This window comes from Balaenoptera ricei, chromosome 4, assembly GCF_028023285.1.
Source record: "Balaenoptera ricei isolate mBalRic1 chromosome 4, mBalRic1.hap2, whole genome shotgun sequence".
Classification (NCBI taxonomy): Eukaryota; Metazoa; Chordata; class Mammalia; order Artiodactyla; family Balaenopteridae; genus Balaenoptera; species Balaenoptera ricei.
The window spans coordinates 149307246-149325952 of NC_082642.1; the positions used below are offsets into that span (position 1 = coordinate 149307246).

The 18707-nt window shown below is 35.9% G+C and overlaps 1 protein-coding gene across 8 annotated transcripts in view; it reads right to left on the reverse strand.

Moving 5' to 3' along the window:
• SYNJ1 (synaptojanin 1) overlaps positions 1 to 18707 on the reverse strand; it is an 85600-nt gene that overhangs the window by 26212 nt on the left and 40681 nt on the right. For 6 of the 8 annotated variants that reach the window (XM_059921452.1, XM_059921448.1, XM_059921450.1 and 3 more), the window contains exons 12-20: positions 16119 to 16284; positions 11131 to 11322; positions 9113 to 9197; positions 4787 to 4927; positions 3110 to 3302; positions 2701 to 2859; positions 1668 to 1824; positions 936 to 1053; positions 621 to 836 (exon numbers count right to left, since the gene is read on the reverse strand). In XM_059921452.1, the coding sequence (XP_059777435.1) occupies positions 621 to 836; positions 936 to 1053; positions 1668 to 1824; positions 2701 to 2859; positions 3110 to 3302; positions 4787 to 4927; positions 9113 to 9197; positions 11131 to 11322; positions 16119 to 16284 (1427 nt within the window). The remainder of the gene's footprint in view (positions 1 to 620; positions 837 to 935; positions 1054 to 1667; positions 1825 to 2700; positions 2860 to 3109; positions 3303 to 4786; positions 4928 to 9112; positions 9198 to 11130; positions 11323 to 16118; positions 16285 to 18707) is intronic. The other 2 variants (XM_059921453.1, XM_059921446.1) reach the window with 1 other exon arrangement.

Sequence of the window (18707 nt, forward strand, 5' to 3'; positions counted from 1 at the left end):
TAGTACCTCTTCCCTATGGAATTCAATACATGTTATTCAGTCTCTCAAGATTGCTGGGCATTTGGAATAGACCGTTTTTTTAAACCACACAAGAGGCATCTGGTTCTGCAAAAGGCAGATGGTTAAGTCAGTGATGGAAACCAAGACGGGAAAGAACGACTCCTGACTATTCACCTGGCAGGGCTGCTCCTCCACCAGATGGAAATTAAACGACTTAAAATTACAGAAAACATCAAATTTCTTAAACCGAGGGCAGAAAAGTCACTCCGCTTTACTCCTATCACTCCTTAAAAAAATGAAATAGCAATCACATGTTCATTCTTCCATAGGGCTTACATGTTATAGCGTATAGGAATCTTGAGAGAACACATCTAAACGTGTACCTATTCTTGTCAATTGTTCATATAAATTTTTACTACTCAACTTTAAACTTTCTAAGTAGCAAGTCCAGTTTCAAAACCTATGAGCTCTTTGAATAATATTTCTATAGTATGATTCGCCTTTAGTTCGGAAATACAAATACTCATATGCTATTCAAATACTAAATAAAGTGATTTCTAACACAGAAAATATTATTTACAAATCATGAGCTGCTTTTGGACAATAAATATTTTACTTACCTTATGAGTATAACTTCACCAAAATTTGTAAACTGTTGCAGAAGTTCATCAATCAAAGCATCATCGAAAAAATTATTTTCTGGTAGAGAACTTTTGATTGAGACCAACACCGTACCATCTGGTGGACCCTGAACGGCAATTACTTCTTTATAAATGCTTTGCCTCTCTTCAGCTTCCACTTCAAATATATCGATATCAATCAGGGCAACGACAGGCCTTAGGCATAAAGGAAGGAAGATGTGTTAGGAACGTTTAAGGAAGGATGCATTTCAAATAAATTTCAAGCACGATTAGGAATACAGAGACTGTTTAAACCTATGGTCAGAAGTCTTCAGCTCGGCCCTTCCGTAGTGCAGCAAAGTGCCAGGAGTCCACGTGTAGAGGATTTTGCTTCCATCTTGAAAACTAGCATTTAGGAGATCTAAATCTTCAGCTGCAGTCAGAATAAAACAAAACATAAGAGAAGCCACCTGAGCACGACCGATCATGTGGAGCTCCTTCATTTCACTGGCTTCAGTTGTCTGAGGCTGCGAAGCCAGACACACTTGCTAACAGGCAGGAAGCCTAGACACCGTTAAGTTAAAAAGGTTTCTTGGTGAGGTTATCATGTTATGCTTTACTTAGTTAAAATTAAGATGAGCCTTTACTCTGAGGCTACTTAAAGGCCTGTGACCAGATAGTGTTTCAAAAATAATCGAACAGACAAGTAGCAGTTCAAAATATCTGCAAACCACTTGAGTTATTCAAATTAGAAATCTTAATTAGCATTCAGTTGACAATTCCGTAAAAATGTTTCCCTGCTTCTCTTTGTATGACACTACATCACTGAAAGAAAATAGACTGAAAAATTAAAGTATTACAAGCAGGTCTGAGAATTTTTTTTAAGTTTTATATTTAAATTGAATTTATTTTATTCTAGATAACCTGTGTTGAAAAAAAAAAAGTAGTCCTCCTCGCCTTATTTGATATTTATATCATCCCCTTCTTCCTTGTAAAATTTGCACTAGCTCATTTAAATGAAGAAGTCCATTTCCCAACTTTCCCAACCTGATCTATCAAAAGGCCATTTCCTTCTTCTCCAGAGGACACGGTCTGTCCATGCAGGGGTGCGGCACTTTTCACTGGTGTCGTAGTCATCAGAAAACAAATCATATTTATATGTTGGAGCAAAGGTCACTTTTCCTTCTAAAAATCCTCTAAAAATCTAAAATAAACATACATAAAGTAAGTTATTCGAAAAGGCAAAAACGTTCTGTTTTCATTCAGGCAGCCATGCATTAAATGTCTATTATGCGCTGGAGACTCATGAAATCTATGTGCCTCTGATGAACACTTCTAACTGAATGGAACAGAGCTTAAGAAAAAATAACCCAAGACGTGGGCTTTATCATGCCACTTGTTTGACATTTGATTAAGTCAAGTACAAAAACGTGAACAATGGAATTCCACCAGACTTTTGAGCTACATGACACATTTAGAACTGTATGGGATTTTGGAAATCAAATAGTTTGATGTCTTATTCTCAAATGAGGAATTGGGGCCTAAGAAGGTTACATGGTATCCATCAGAATTTAAGTCTGATGACCAGAAAGATACCATATCAAGTGCCTTCAATCACCTCTTCTTAAAAAAATTTTTTCTAAATAAATTCTTCCAACTTTTGTGGTCACAAGTTTTTAGAACTAAGTCTCAAAAAGGCAGATGATATGAGAAACAACAACATCAAAATAAAGCAAATTACCATAGGATCTTAAAGCCAAAAAGCTCTAGCCCTGACAAGTAAGATTCTAAATTCGGTATTACTGAAAGAAAAAATGCATATTCTTCTACTTGAACGTGAATCTTATGGAGACACAATGTATTTTTCCTCCTGTAAATTATTATGAGTTTTCATTTCCTTTTCTTTTTTTAAAAGAGAAGGCAATTTTCTATCTGTTAAACTACAGATATATATTTACTAAGTATAAAGAGACTCCAAGAGGTTAAAAAAAAAAAAAAAAAGTAACACTTTAAGGAAAGTATGTTTTCATAATCAAAGGTCCCCTTCTTCCCAATGCAAGTATTTTAAGTATGTATCTACCTGTCCAGCATTTTTCTGGTTGATAAGCTGATCTCCTGCTATAAGAGAATCCCAATTTTGCTGTCTTATGAGCTCTTTCACTTCTTCATTAGGAAGATCGATTCGGTAGTTGAAATCACCACACCAAAATACGTAGTCATGGGAGAACAGCATCCTTCCCTGGAAGCAAAGAGAGAGAATTTTAAACAATCAATTAAAAAAATGTTTTACAACTTTTTCTTTGCCTCACCCCTGCCATGCCCGATTTATTTAACCCCACAGTAATTACACATGAAGTATCTAATATTTAGGTGAACACTGCTGACATTTCTAGGAACTATCTTAAATTTTCAAAAACTGATATAGAATTTGGGGTAAATTGAAACACATTTCAAAGCTTCCTCTTCAAAAACAAGCAGCAAGAATTTACCATTGGAAAACTCAACTTCCGTGCTATTTCCACAAAATCTTCATTTCGTTCTTTGACTTGCGATTGTCCTGCAGCAAAGTGGCTGCAGACGAAGCAGAGGCTTGTGGTGTGGAACAGCATTCGTATTGCGACCGCTCCCTTATTTCCAGTTGCACCTCCCATTCCAGTCTTCACAGTATCAACTGCAACATCCCTTTAAAAGGAAGAATTCTAAATCAAAGATCAGAGATTCCAATAGTTCCATGTGCATAAGAAAATAGGAATGCCTGTTACATAATTATAACATTACACATTGTGGGGCACTTAGAGGGCAAGCCTGTGAAAGAGTACAGTGAAACTATTAGTGATTCTTTACTCAAGAACACATTTAAATAGAGTTACCATATGATCCAGGGATCCCACTCCTGGGCATATATTGGGAGAAAACTATAGTTCTAAAAGACACATGCACCCCAATGTTCATTGCAGCACTATTTACAATAGCCAAGATATGGAAGCAACCTAAATGTCCATCCACAGATGAATGGATAAAGAAGATGTGGTACAGGGACTTCCCTGGTGGCGCAGGGGTTAAGAATCCGCCTGCCAATGCAGGGGACACGGGTTCGAGACCTGGTCCGGGAAGATCTCACATGCCGCAGAGCAACTAAGCTTGTATGCCACAACTACTGAGCCTGCGTGCCACAACTACTGAAGCCCATGCGCCTGTGCTCCGCAACAAGAGAAGCCACCACAATGAGAAGCCCGTGCACCTCAACAAAGACCCAACGCAGCCATAAATAAATAAATAAATAAATAAATAAATAAATAAATAAATAAATTTAAATCTTCAGAAAAGTTTAAAAAAAAGAGTAAGTACTACTTTATAAACAAAAAAAAAAAGAAAAGAAGATGTGGTATATATGTATACAATGGAATACTACTCAGCCACAAAAAAGAATGAAATAATGCCATTTGTGGCAACATGAATAGACCTAGAGATTGTCATACTAAGTGAAAGAAGTCAGAGAAAGACAAATACCATATCACTTATAAGCAAATGAACTTATTTACAAAACAGAAATAGACCCACAGACACAGAACACAAATTTATGGTCACCAAAGGAGAAGGGGGGTAGTGGGAGGGATAAATTAAGAGTCTGGGATTAACATATACACACTACTATATATAAAATAGATAACTAATAAGGGCCTAGTGTATAGCACAGGGAGCTCTACTCAATACTCTGTAATGGCCTATATGGGAAAAGAAGCTAAAAAAGAGTGGATATATGTATATATGTATAACTGATTCACTTTTCTGTACACCTGAAACTAACACAACATTGCAAATTATACCCCAATAAAATTTTTTTTTAATAATAAAATAAAATAAAACATAACCAACAAGGACCTACTGTATAGTACAGGAGACTATACTCAATATTTTATAACAACCTATTAGGGAAAAGAATCTGTAAAAGAATAGATATATATACAAATGTATAACTGAATCACTTTGCTGTACACCTGAAACTAACACAACATTGTAAATCAACTATATTTCAATTAAAAAAAAAAAAGCACATTTAAAAACAAGAACCATGAACAAGTGTTTCTCTGAAGCCACAAACACGCCAGGCCTTTTTATTATCTGATGTTAGGAAGTAGCCTTAGGAGAGAGATCTGTTTACTGACCTGATGAACGGAGCATGCTGTGGTCTGATAAAAACAAACAGACAGACGCCCACCAACTGCTCGGAGGCTAGCAGCACATACTTGTTGTCTCTGGAGATGGTCTTCTGAAGTTCCACGGCCCAGAGCTTCTGATTTGTTGTGCTACCAGAAAATATTAAAAAGGGAACCTTCAAAAAGATGGTGACAGTAATATAGCCTGTTTTGTAAGACAGTTGTCAATTATACCTTTATATGCCCACATTTAATAAAACTATGACATCACGAAATCCACACCAACAGTGAAGTCTTTATGCAGGCTGGGCTTTTTTGTTTGTTTCCTTTAAAAAGGAAAACCCAAAATTTAGCCAAAAGAACACCCACACTTCAAAGTCTGTCCTATTACTCCCTTACAAAGAAAATATGAGCTTACTGATTAAATGAGTGCTCACCATGTGAGTAATCTCAAGCTTGTACACTTTATTTTTTCCTTAGTATTCACTGGGATAACAGAGAAGAACATGCTTCCAGATACATTCCCCGCCACCTTTTCTTATTTTTATGGGTTATAATATCTTTAAAAAAACTTATTATGGAAAATTTTAAACATCCACAAAAAAGAGATAATCATAAAATAAACCACCATATACCCATTATCCAGCTTCAACAATTATCAACATTTTGCCAATCATTCTTCTTCCATACCCCCTCCCCTTTTTTTAAACCTGGATTATTTTAACCCAAATCTGAGACATAGGCCATTTCACCCAGAAACACTTTGGTATGCACCTCTAATGCAACAGGACATTTTCATTTTTGCGTAGTCACAATGCTGTTATCACACTCAAATATTAACGATTCCTTAATATCATCTAATACTCAGTTCATATTTAAATTTCCCTGATTATCTAAAAAAAACTCTTCTTACAGTTGGTTTCTTTAAAACAGGGTCCAAATAAGGTCCACACATTGCATTTGCTTGTCTCTTAATCTCTATTAATCTTTAGCAGTCTCTCAGCTCACCCGACCCTCTTTTTAACGCTATTGATTTTTTAAGAAGCTGGGCTATTTGTCTGTAAAATGTTTAACAGTCTGGATTTGTCTGATGTGTCTTCATGGTACCTTGTCCCTCTGTCAGGTTTGTTTTAAACTGGTTACTCTAGAAGCTTGATTGAGAAACATTCAATTTTATTGATTTGTTTTGGCAAAAATAACCTCACAGGTGGTATAGTCACCCTTGCATCATAGCAGGAACTAATCTCTGTGATATTACACCTGATAGGCTGTTAGGACCGTGACAATTGACTCGTTGTAATAAAAAGTTCCTCCACTGATCCTTCTTCTAAGGTTTTAACATCGACTGATGATCATTGCCTAGATCCATTATTTCATTAGGGGTTACAACATGTTGGCTTCATAATTTCAGCATTGCATGGGCATTTGTAATAAGTTGGAATTCTTCTATAAACAACTTCTCTCTTATCAACTATTCAGTTACTCTGAAACACAGTTTGTATAAAGAAGGTAGCAAAAATGCTGGAGTCTTTCTCTGTATACATTTTCAGAGTATTGAGTTTGTGCCCAAGAACCTCCAATGGCGAGCAAAAACAGTCTTCTCGTAGTTCCAGGTCATACAAACGATAAACGGTAAGCCAGAATACGACCTCACATCCACACATCTAATCTATCTAACACTATGCCATACTGCCTCCAAAATACAAATTCAGAGCACGGATTCCCTACTAACCCCACCACTAAGACTTGGATTCTGAAAACAGAACGACAGCTTTCATCCCTTTCTTCAGCTCTCTCAATGAACCCTGATCACTCCATTCCAAACCACACACACCTCCCCACCTCCACATGCCCGATCCCCTGACCTCTATCTATCTACTTTCGGTTGCACTTACCGTCTTCTAACATGCTATATAACTTACTTATTCGAGTTGTTTATTGTCTGTCTCCTCCACTAGAAAAGAAGGTCCACACAGGTAGGGATATTTGTCTGTTTTATTCATTGATGTATCTTTAGCACTTAGGGTAGGTGCTCTGTAGATACTGGTTAAATATATGAATGAATAATCACCATTTTCATTAAAGAATAATTTGATTAATCTCTACTTAGACCAACAATTGAACAATGTGTTTGGTACTGGGAGCCCTAAGAATATGTTCTAAGACCTGAATCTGTATTTTCAGGGAAGAGTCAAACAGCAAAATGAATGAAGTCGGAATTCTTCTCTACTTCCCTGTATAAACTGTTATTCACTTCAGCTAAGAAGAAAGTTGTCATTTTCAAGACTGATGACTATACCATACTATTTCAGCCCATAATTTTATTCTGAAAATCTTTTTTAAAAAGTCACAAAAGAGGACTTTCCTGGTGGCACAGTGGGTTAAGAATCCGCCTGCCAATGCAGGGGACACGGGTTCAAGCCCTGGTCTGGGAAGATCCCACATGCCGTGGAGCAACTAGGCCCGTGCACCGCAACTACTGAGACTGCGCTCTATAGCCCGCGAGCCACAACTACTGAAGCCTGCACGCCTAGAGCCCGTGCTCCGCAACAAGAGAAGCCACCGTGATGAGAAGCCCACGCACCGCAACGAAGAGTAGCCCCCGCTCGCCGCAACTAGAGGAAAGCCCGTGCTCAGCAACAAAGACCCAACGCAGCCAAAAATAAATAAATAAATAAATAAAGTTAAAAAAAGAAAAAGATTCTTTAAAAAAAAAAAAAAGTCACAAAAGATGGGCAACTACTCAACTTTTAAAGCAAGCATCATTTCTTAAAATACAACACTTAAGCTTTCAATTTCACTAAAATAATCTGTATTTGTAATAACACTTCAGAACATCAGTTCTCTGCTTGGTCAGGGAACATCCCTGGGGATCCCTAAAACCCATGAGGTCGAAACTGTCTCCCTACTATCGCTAAGAGATTGTCTTTTTCACTGCATTGACATTTGCATGATGGTGCAAAAACAATAAGTAGAAGTGCTGATGTCTTAGCAGGAATCCAGGCACCAAACTGTACTAGTATTCCTTATAATCTTTACCCCCATGAGCTCACAGTTTAAAAAAATGCCATTTCCCCTAAGAATATCCTGATGAAGCAGTAAACATTATTAATTCTGTCAAAGCTCAATCCTTGAGTCCCACCTTTATAGTATTCTGTGTGATGAATGGGCAATACACATCAAGCACTTCTGCTGCATACTGAATGCATACACCATGGTTGTTTCAGAGAAAAGCACCTGATAGTTTCAGTTCAGAGTTGAAATGCCCCTTTTTTCATAGAATATAAGAAAGAACGAGTGACAGACTATGGTTATTCAGATTTAGATTATTTGGCAAACAGTTTTTCAGCCAAGTCTGTGTTTTCAAGGGAAAAAAAACGAGCATCTCTTTCCAATGATAAAATTTATGTTTTCAAGCAAAAATGAGAATCTTGATAAACCTGTATCTGCTACTCTGATCTTGACAGCTTCCACATACTTGAAGAATTTGCTGATGAGTGATGAAATTAACCAATATAATGTTTAATATTGTATAATGAAATGTGTCAAAATTTGGAAGATCTACATAACTCAGTGAACTAATATGTTCCAAATGACCAACACATGATGTTTCAAAATCATGCAAGGGTAAAAGATAGACCAATGTTTTAATATAATTGAGCACAAAAAGGTCATCGCTAAAAAAAAAAAAAAAAAAAAAAAAAAAAAAAGGTCATCGCTATGGTTTCAGATTCCACACTGCAACTAACCTTTGGGAAACTATTTGTTAAGTGGTATCAGAGAAGAAATGATCTGAAAAGGCTATTAAGATATTTCGGTTTCCAGCTACATATTTATGTGATGTTCTTCATATAATTCAACCAAAACAACATATTGCAACAGACTAATGCAGAAGTAGATGTGAGAATACAGCCGTCTTAAGCCAGATTCTAAAGACATTTGCAAAACTATCAACGCCATCCTTCTCAGTAAATTTTTGTTTTGGAAAATAGCTACTTTTCAGGAAGAAAATGTGTTATTTATGTTAACACATAATGAGTTTATTATCATTCTTATTTTAAAATGAATTAAATGTTTTAAATTTTTCATTTTTAATTTCTAATGTGATACATATCAAGAGATAAAACTCACATAAATAAAAGTTCTTTAAGATTTTCAATATATTTAAGAGTGTAGAAAGACCTGAAACCAAAAAGTTTGAGAACTGCTATTTTATAGTTTAAAAAGCATCTTCACATATATTCTCTCAATCTATCCTTGTAACAAGTACTTAGTTATCTGCTCCCCATGTCCGTCAACTAGAAAGTTTCCCTGTGTGTTACCTGGCTGGCTTACCTTGCATTCACAATGTTTCCAGCATTCAACTCTACCATTTCCTCAAAACCAATGGCAAATATATCAGTTGGTTTACTTCTTTTATCTACAATGAAGCATCCAGGAGAGACTTTTATGAGATGGCCTTAGTTAGATGGCAACTCCCCTTACCCCCTCAACACAAATAAGATCAACGTCAGACCTCATAAAAGTCCATTTTTGTGTTTCAAGTTTAACCAAATTCAAATTAAAGGCAAAACCCCCTGAGGGGGACAAAATTACATTCCATTTAGTTTCTATTTAGGTGATCTAAGTTTGCCTATCTAAGACTGTTATTTTTGAAGATCCTTAAGTCCTTTCAGAAATCATTTTGAAAGAATTCTTGCTAAAGTTTGTACCATGGAGAGCAGAGAAACAAGCCGCTTCTCAAAGGCTAAAGTGACTCAAAATGGAGAGGGAAAGAAATTTTTCAGAAAGGGTACAAATAATAAAGTGGTTGAGTAACAGTCTCAAATTAGAGGAAACAGCTGAGAGGGATTTTTTGCACTTAAATTTGAAGATTCCTAAGTGGAAGCAGTCTAGGAAAATGAGAAGAGTCAGGGGCTCAGACTAACCCCTCTGTTCTAGCCATTAGCTCTCTCATAGCTGACAAGACCAAAAAAAGAGAACAGAGCTGCTTTAGATAAGCAACCCCAGGGTACTCTGGGTGTCCCAAGCATTCAGAAATGAGGATAAATAGCTAGAGAAAGAACTTATAAATACTATGAACAAATACTGAGAAAAAAAAAATTTATTGACTGCTATTATGTGCAAGCCTTATAGACAAATCTTCTCATTAACTACACAAACACCTTATGAGACAGATTATATTTGCCTTTTATTTAAAGACAGGAAACTGAAGCTTTGGAGAACCTAAGCAACTTGCCCAAGTTCACAAATAAAATGCAGTGGCCCAACTGTGGAACCAAACTGCCTGAGTTCAAATCCTGGTTGTGTCACTACTAGCTGAATGACCTTGGGCAGGTCACTTCTCTTACTGTGTCTCAGTTTCTCATCTGTGAAATTGGAATAATAATAGTGACGGTGTATTAGGTCTGTTATAAGGATTAAATGAATAGATGTAAAGTAGTTAGAATTGTAGTATTAGCTGTTATTTTATTATTATTATTATTACTACTACAACAACAGTTTCAAGTTAGGTTCAATGTAAATGAAAAGGGGCATTTTAATAAAAGTTTAGGAAAAAAAAAAAAGTTTAGGGAAATTCCCAGGGTTTAAGGTGTGACTGATTAAAGACAACTAAAAAAGGAAAATCTGCATCTCACAGTATTTCCTATGTACATCACCTTCATAAATAACACTTGGTAAACGTGTACCATTTGAAAAAGGAATTAAAGTTGACTTGAACAAAGAAGGCCTCAAATCCATGATTCTAGTTAAAATCTTAATACAAGCATCCTCAGCTTAATGTTTGGTTCTGGCTATTAAGAGCTTGGTGGCAGAGTACCCAACTGGATGACAAGTCTTTACAAGGATGAATCAGTGCTGGTTAGTATAAAGGGCCAACGAATGTCAAAACAAGTCTTGTAAAACTGCTCATGATCCACCCTATTTCTTATCTTGGCAAATAAAGGACTGTATTTGAAAAATAGAACATATTAAATTTGAAAAATTATCAATCATAAAATAAGCTTGCTTTGTATCAGTCTAAAGAATAAAAACAGAACTAGTTTTTCTTATACGTGTAGTTACCTTAAAGATATCAATTTATGTATGGATCCAATTTCCTGAGACTCAAATAACAAAGAAAAGGATTTTTTATTTTACCATGTTTTCTTATGAAGTAGTAGATAAAGGTCTAGGAATACAAAAGACCTAAGATTTGAACAGATTTGATCTATAAGAATGTTGGTCTTCAAATGTATAAATCCCAGTTTCTTTTAAAAGGTAACACATACTGTGAAGTGCCACATTTGTTTTCTGGATTAATAAATCACAGTCAGGGTTAATTAATTAAATCTGTATTATAAAAAGCCAACCTTGAAACTCCTGGATGCCAGCTAACTTGGGTGCATCGAGAAGCCAGTCAGTGAGGGTCTGATTCTTAAAAGCTATGCTGCGAAACTGCTTCCCTCCATTCACATTCCAGGTGCCCACACATACTCGAATTTTCTTGGGCTTTGAATACTTGTAGAAATTCTCACACATGCTCTTTAGAACTTTAGAAGATGCTAATCGAGAACAAAACACAACAGAATTTTGGCTGCATTTAACCATTTACAAAAAAAAAAAATTGATTTTCATGACTGAGAAATGATGGCTGGAAAGTACAATTACCATCGTCAGCACAAAGAAGCATCAGATACATGCATAAGCACAAAAAAGACAGCCTTGAACACAGAGCCCAGCACAATACAATTAAACAACACAACTTTTAAAAAATCATACATTAAGTACAATAGCCCAAGTAAAAAAACTATTACAAAATTAATGCAGCAACAAAAAACATGCAGAACAAACAGTTCTGTTTCACTGAAATGGTACACTATTTTATGAAATACAAAAGCAGAGACTGCACATTTTTAGGAATATAGCAACTGACTTTCATACAGCTTTCATTCGGAGGCTAGTAAAAATATGTTATTTCTCCCCAAACAAAAACATTCAAGAACCATTACATTTAGGATTCTAGATACTGACAGGTGGTTTGATGAATAATGGCTCCCTGACAAAAACACAAATTATGGACAATAATGAGAGGATGGAGATGAAGCCATGACTAAACGCCCCCCAGCTCAGAGGAGACACCAAGTCCTTACAAACATTCTGCAAGGCCCCAAACAACCTGCCCCGCCTTTCTGCCCTCACCTGCCACCCCATCCCTGTTCTCTCACTGCTCAGCCACTGGACCCTCGCAAGAACGGAAGCTCCACGAGGGCAGAAATGTTGGTCTAATATCCCTAGTGACTAGAAGAGCGCCTGGCACATAGTAAGTGCTCAGTAAGTAATGGTTAAATGAATAAATGTTCAATATATTTTGAATCCTCAATCCTTTCCCCGCCTATTTTTTTGACTTCCACCTATCCTTCTTCCTCCTAAACCATGCTTCATTTAGGTTAAGTCAAATCCTTGGCACTTAAATTAATAGAGCCTTAACAGGACTTCAGTCTAAAGACAGAGAATATGCCCTTAACGGGCGGTTAACTGGCAAGAGGAAAGGGAAATCACAATGGTGCTCACCTTTCACCACAGGATCTTATTTTATTATGATATTAATTATTATTGTTGTATTCCAAGGTACATACAGCAAGCAGTCTTGTGAGAGAACAAGTGAAAGAGGCAAATAACTTTTTCAGATTAGAGTGAAAATAGTTTGACCTGTGAATCCCATGAAAGGACTGCTGATTTAGATGACAAGCATGTCCCCACTGTTCCCAGGGGCAGACGTGCACATTGCTAGCCCTCTTGCTATTTGATTTGATTACTCATATAGAGGTGTCCGGTGATAATGAAAGCAGATTGTTTTTTCTGGCCTGTTGGTATGGTTAACTGAAAGCCTGCTGAACCTGGATAAAGATTCTCTATTACTACAGATTATCACTGGTCTTTCTAATTGAAGTCACTGCCATTGTTACTGCTATGAAAACAGCTTCTACAATCCTTTCTACATCAAAACCCAAGTTCTATAATGATTTAACAGCTTAAAATATCCAGCAAGACAAATAATGAATTGTGTGAACAAAAACATGTTGCCACGTTGGGTGAGCTACTAAAGTCTGTTTACAAATGGAATAAAAAGTTTACAAAAAATTCCTAGTTTATTCTTAACTGGTTGGCACCTTAATGTGCAGAAAGAAATGAGTCTATGTTCAAACAGATGTCCATCCCTAAATACCATACCATTTCAGAAAATGGATATCATGACATAACTCAAAAATATATCCAAGTGCTCTCTTCCTCCATCCTTCTCAAAAAAATTGCCAATAGTTTCTCAAAACACTCAGAACAATAACTAAGTGAAACAAATCTTAAGGGATATCAAATCTTAAGTGAAAGTCTTTTTCAGCTAAATTTCTGGCAAGAGTTTAGCTTTTGCTCATTTCGCCACAGATTCAAGTTTAAAGACAAGATCATAAACCTTGTCCACAGAATGAAGGCGTGAGATTCCTAATAGGAAAGGCAAGAAAAATAATGACCTTTAGGTCTCACACACTTAACTCTTCTAAGTTAGTTAGCAATCTTAATGCTTTTTAAAAGATTTCAGATCATATTTTAGTACACTAAATGCCTTTTAAAATATTATGTGTGAGAAGCACCGTTGAGTAGTCATAAATATCACAGTACTCGGGCATTAATCCAAAAGAGTCACACCTGGGTTTTGTCCAGTAGCCTATAAAGAGTAAGATATAACACTAATAATGTTTGTTCAATGAAATATAAAAGTAAAATTAAAACTAGATGACCTCTATTTAATTGGAATTAAGCATTTGCTACAGGAATACAAAGAGCAGTGCATATTTCCTTCTAAATGAAATATTTAGTTTTCTCAAACTTAAAATTTTTTTCTCAGATTAAAACAAGGTATCAATTTATCATGTTAGATTCAGAGGGCAAAATAAAGTTTCCATTTATTTGCGGCTTTATTTATATACAACATCAACTTTTTAAAAAAATAGAGAAGTTGCTTTTATTTACAGATTGATTTTCTATACTGTACCTGACTGTAATGTCTGTTCAGAAACTATGGATGCATCAAGAAGAAAACAAAGAATCATTAGTAAAACAGCAAGTTACAGCTGAAGTCTAGAATGTTATGACAAAACATTCTCAGACGGCCTCATTTCTTTCTTTTGATTTAGTTTGATGAGTCAATTTTTTTCTGATGGCTGTAGGACACCAAAGATAAAAATAAATGACAATGACTGATGCAAACCTTCTGCATCTAAGAAAAATCCTATGGGGACTCAGTGATGTCCAGAGTTTCACAATCAGAAGGTTGTAGGCCTGCTTTCCAGGCTACTCCCATATGTAAGTCTATGTGTGTCCACGTGCATATGCTTGTGAGGGAGAATATGAACCTGAAAACCTAAGAGGCTGGAGGACTTTGAAATACTGAAGATACTGCCCTAACATACACCTTGTAGTATTCCTTCTGGGACTCACCAGTTGATAAGTACAATCAGTTCAGTTATAACAAAACATGTACATTCCAGCAAAATCACCATGCTAGGCAAAATGGTGCAAATTCCCACAGGCACAGGGCTTATGGCAAAAATGGGGTTCGGGCACAACATTCAAACACTTCGTCAATGACGTGCCAAGAAAGATAGGAACCTAATATAAAAACGGTAGCAGAACTTTACGCATGTTAAATGGTTAAGGAATGTACGAATACGTCTAAAATATGGCACTTCATTTTGACAAAGACCTGAGGTTTGCTCATAGAAATGCGCAGCAGGAGGCCTGTGCTTGTGAGTAATTGTGAATCCTGGGAGGAGGGGTCTCTGCAATTGGACGGTAAGTTGTAACACCAGATATGGATGGATCTGGCTCATCATACGTCTGGTGAACGGAGGGAGAGAGATGTCTCAGGTGTACGCACATGTGTATGTGTGTTGTGTATATTTCTACCCAACTCAGTTCTGCTGGGTGCAGCTTTCTGCATTTCCCTAGCATTATTACCAGTGAAATCATGCATAAACTACTGCAGAACTGGCATTATACTCAAAATGTCCCCTGATATAGCATCCATGTTGGAACAAAATTCCCATTCTCAGAATAAGCATTAGAGCAGAACTGACTGTACTTTTTTTAAGGGTATATTTTTCATATAGTAAAATGTGCAGGAAACCAAAAAAACTGATGATCAAGTCGGAATTACTCAGGTCCCTCACTTCTCTTTCCTTCAATGGCTTACTTTCAGTTGTTGCTGATAAATGCCTCCGTATCAAAGTAGGCACAGGTGGAAAGAGGTGATAAGACGCAAATCAGTCAGCGCCTACTGCTGGAAGCCAGGAAGAAAGCCTGACGTTAAAAGCAGTAGCTAAGATCAGATTCTGGTTTTCAGAGCTTTAGTAGACCTCAGTCCCCAGCCTACTCACAGATCCCTGAGGAGCTGACTGTAATTAACTACCTTCAGCACCATGCAGAATTCTGAAAGAATCCATGATAACGTACTTGACCAAGTAATGATCCAAGAGTACATTATTTGATGAAGAACAATTTCTCCTACTTGAACAGGGAAAATTGAAAGGTTTGGTTTGGGGGGGGGTGGGTAACAGAAGAAATAAAAATGTTCAGAGTGCTACAGCGTTAAAATAGAAAAAAATATGAAATTAAGGAAGTCTATTAAGTTCTACAATGTATATTGAGTTTTCCCACGATACTGCTTAATATACGCTCACTGATATGAGCTCAAATTCTTTTGATTTTAATGAAAGACACAGTGAAAGATAAACAGCCATTCTGAAAGCCATATATTTATGTCAAATATTAAAATTGGGAATGATAGTGTCCAATAATAAGCAACGTTTTAAAATTATTAATATGATTTAATGCTCATTCAAACAATAGCATTTCAAAGGTAGGACCAAGTTATAGAAACTTTTGGGGTGGTGATTAGCAAAATAACTAACAAAGGTATTGTTTTTTTCAATAAAGCAATGTTTTCTACTTAACTATTGAATACTCTACTGAAAGTACTAGCTGAATATTTTATGAATTCCTGCCTTATATAAAGTTAGCAATACTTAAACCATTTCCCTCCTCAATCATAATCTATAAAAGAAAACATGCATGGGCCTCGGTTTTAGCTTAATAATTCCACTAATGATATAGACATTTTAGGAGAGATAAACTTCCTTTGGAGAATGCAATTTTAGAAAATTACATGGATAGAAATTCCTTCCAAAACTATTTTAATCAACTCAATCTAAAAAGTATTTATGTAAATAAGTTTACATTCACCTCTTGGACTTTTAGAAGGAATATAAACAATATAAGTAAAATATAAAGTAAGTACGCATACCACGCAAACTTCCAGTAGTTAAAAGGGCTCGAGCTTTGTCAGCTAAATCACTATTTAAAGTATTTCCCAGTAGCAAAACATCAATGGCCTCTTGCTTGGAGCTGTCAAAGAAGTTATTCTGAATTGTTCTACTAACAGAACGAGCACCATCTTTTAACTTTCCAGCCTGTTGGGGAAAAAAGCATGGACTTTTCATTCTAAATTGTTTTTATTCAATAGGTATTCTTAAACTTTAAATAAGTTTTATATGACTTTACTGTAATAAAGAGGACCTAATTATTCTATTTGAATATCAAACCATCACGTTAAAATGCCTCAAGATGTCACTGTTTCTTTTCCTCTTTTGGATAACAGCTCTGCACAAAGAGACAGAAGAAGCTCTGTGCCACAACTGCATCCACTAATGATATCTAGAGCCTTAAAAGTTTAAAATTGTTTACTATAAAGGAAATAAACTGAAATGTACTTATTCAAGACAAGGAAATTACTTCTTACATAGTAACTTTTAGACTTGGGGATGGATGGGATAGGTGGGGAGAAGCAGGGGAGATAAAGGAGGATACACTGCACTTGCATGTTCTCAGAAAAACTTCAAAGTACTCTAATAGTAGAAAAATAAAATTGAAATTGCTCCCAATAACTTATATTAGTTAAAACTAAAATTGAATATGAGAATGAAGGTCTAGTCTGTAACATGTAAACTACAGTTTGTATATTTTAGGTCACTTTGCCTATGTAAATATAAGTAATAAAAATAAATATATGCCAATTCCTACAGTGAGAGAGCCAATTATAACTTCTAATGAACATATATCTTACTTAGGTGTGTTAGCTACCATAAAGATATTTTAATCTTACAGATTTTGATGATTGTTTTAAAAAAAAAACAAACTCTTGCCTTTTAGAAAAAGAACTTTAGTTTGCAATATGTAATTTTTATTCCTTAAATAACAGGAATTTGAGGCTTAAAATGTTATTTCCTTCCATAAAACATATGCAAATGACATTATTTGAAAAGAGACTCACCATTCACATTATCAGGCAATTAATCAAAAGGAACCCAGAGAAAGGAAAAGAAAGAGCAGTTCAGATGTTAGATTTCAGTTAAATTTAGACTAGAATATTTAATACATAAAATTTCATATCTATTTTGTTAGAGATAAAAGACCATTGAAAATATATGTAACCTCTGTACATAGATAGTCAACTACAGAAACAATAAGGCAGAACATAAAAGAATATTTTAAGCAATAGTTGTAGAGAATCAGGTTTAAAAGCAAGAATTATGTTCTTTATTCAAAAGGAATACATGAAAGTTTAACAGTCTCAGGTTTTCAAAAACAGGGACCATTTAAGAAGTAAATATTTGTAAATGTCAATACAAATTACTTCTGTGAGTTGAACAAAAGGAACTTTTGCAAGTAAGGCCAATACCTCTGAACAGAGGCATGACACTTTATGAGACACAGAAAAGGAGGAAGATTTGGAAATTAAAAGACTTTGTGATGATGAACTTCAGCTGCTATATTGAAGCGGCTAAATAAGAAACTATAAAAGTGGTTAATGTCCCTGTTTCTATTTCTGGGATAATTTGAGAAATTGTAGGGATTTAGAATATTAATAAATTCAATGGAGGCCAGGAGCCATAAAAGGTCAATATTTAAGTATATAAAATAATGAAAAATGTCTCAAGTATGCACCCAAAGTCCCTCACTAAGGCCCAAACACTAAAGGAGAAAGTAGTCTGTAGATAAAAGTAATGATGAGGCACAGACTTATAATTACGTCCATATTTCACACTTCCTTTGCACATTTTGATAGCCTCCTTTTCAAGGTAAGAAAAGAAAAAGAATAAAAACTTAAGCCCTAATAGCATTCGGTTCAGTGGGTGTGGCATAAATTGCCCATTGATTTATTGGTCCATCCAGCATTTATCACACATCTATCCAACAGAATGCACTGTGTCAAGTGCTGGGGAAACAAAGTCAAATGAGACAAGACTCTTTATTGGGAAGACTGTGATTTGGGGGGGGGGAGGGGAGCTTTTGTTTTGTTGTTTTACTTTTTTAAATTTAAAAAAAAAATTTTTTGGCCGCGCCACACAGCAAGCATGTGGGATCTTAGTTCCCCAACCAGGGATCAAACCCATGCCCCCGGCACTGGAAGTGTGGAGTCTTAACCACTGGACCGCCAGGGAAGTCTCTGATTTTTTTTTTAAAAGAAAAACATATTTGGGGGAATTCCCTAGCGGTCCAGTGGTTAGGACTCCGTGCTCCCACTGCAGGGGCCTGGGTTCAATCCCTAGACCAGGAAACCAAGATCCTGCATGCCGTGCTGCGCGGCCACATACACACACACACACACACACACACACACACACACACGCACAAAACCAAAGGTTTAAAAAAAACATATTTTTAATCAAAATAATATGAAAAGTAAAACAGATATTATGCAGGCGAAAAATCATTTAAAAAAAGGTGAGGAACACATATCTAAGCCTAGTGGATTATCACTAAACAACTGAGTATGTCATATATACATGTCCCTCAAACCTAGGGGAATAACTATCCGTTCAGTCATTAGTAT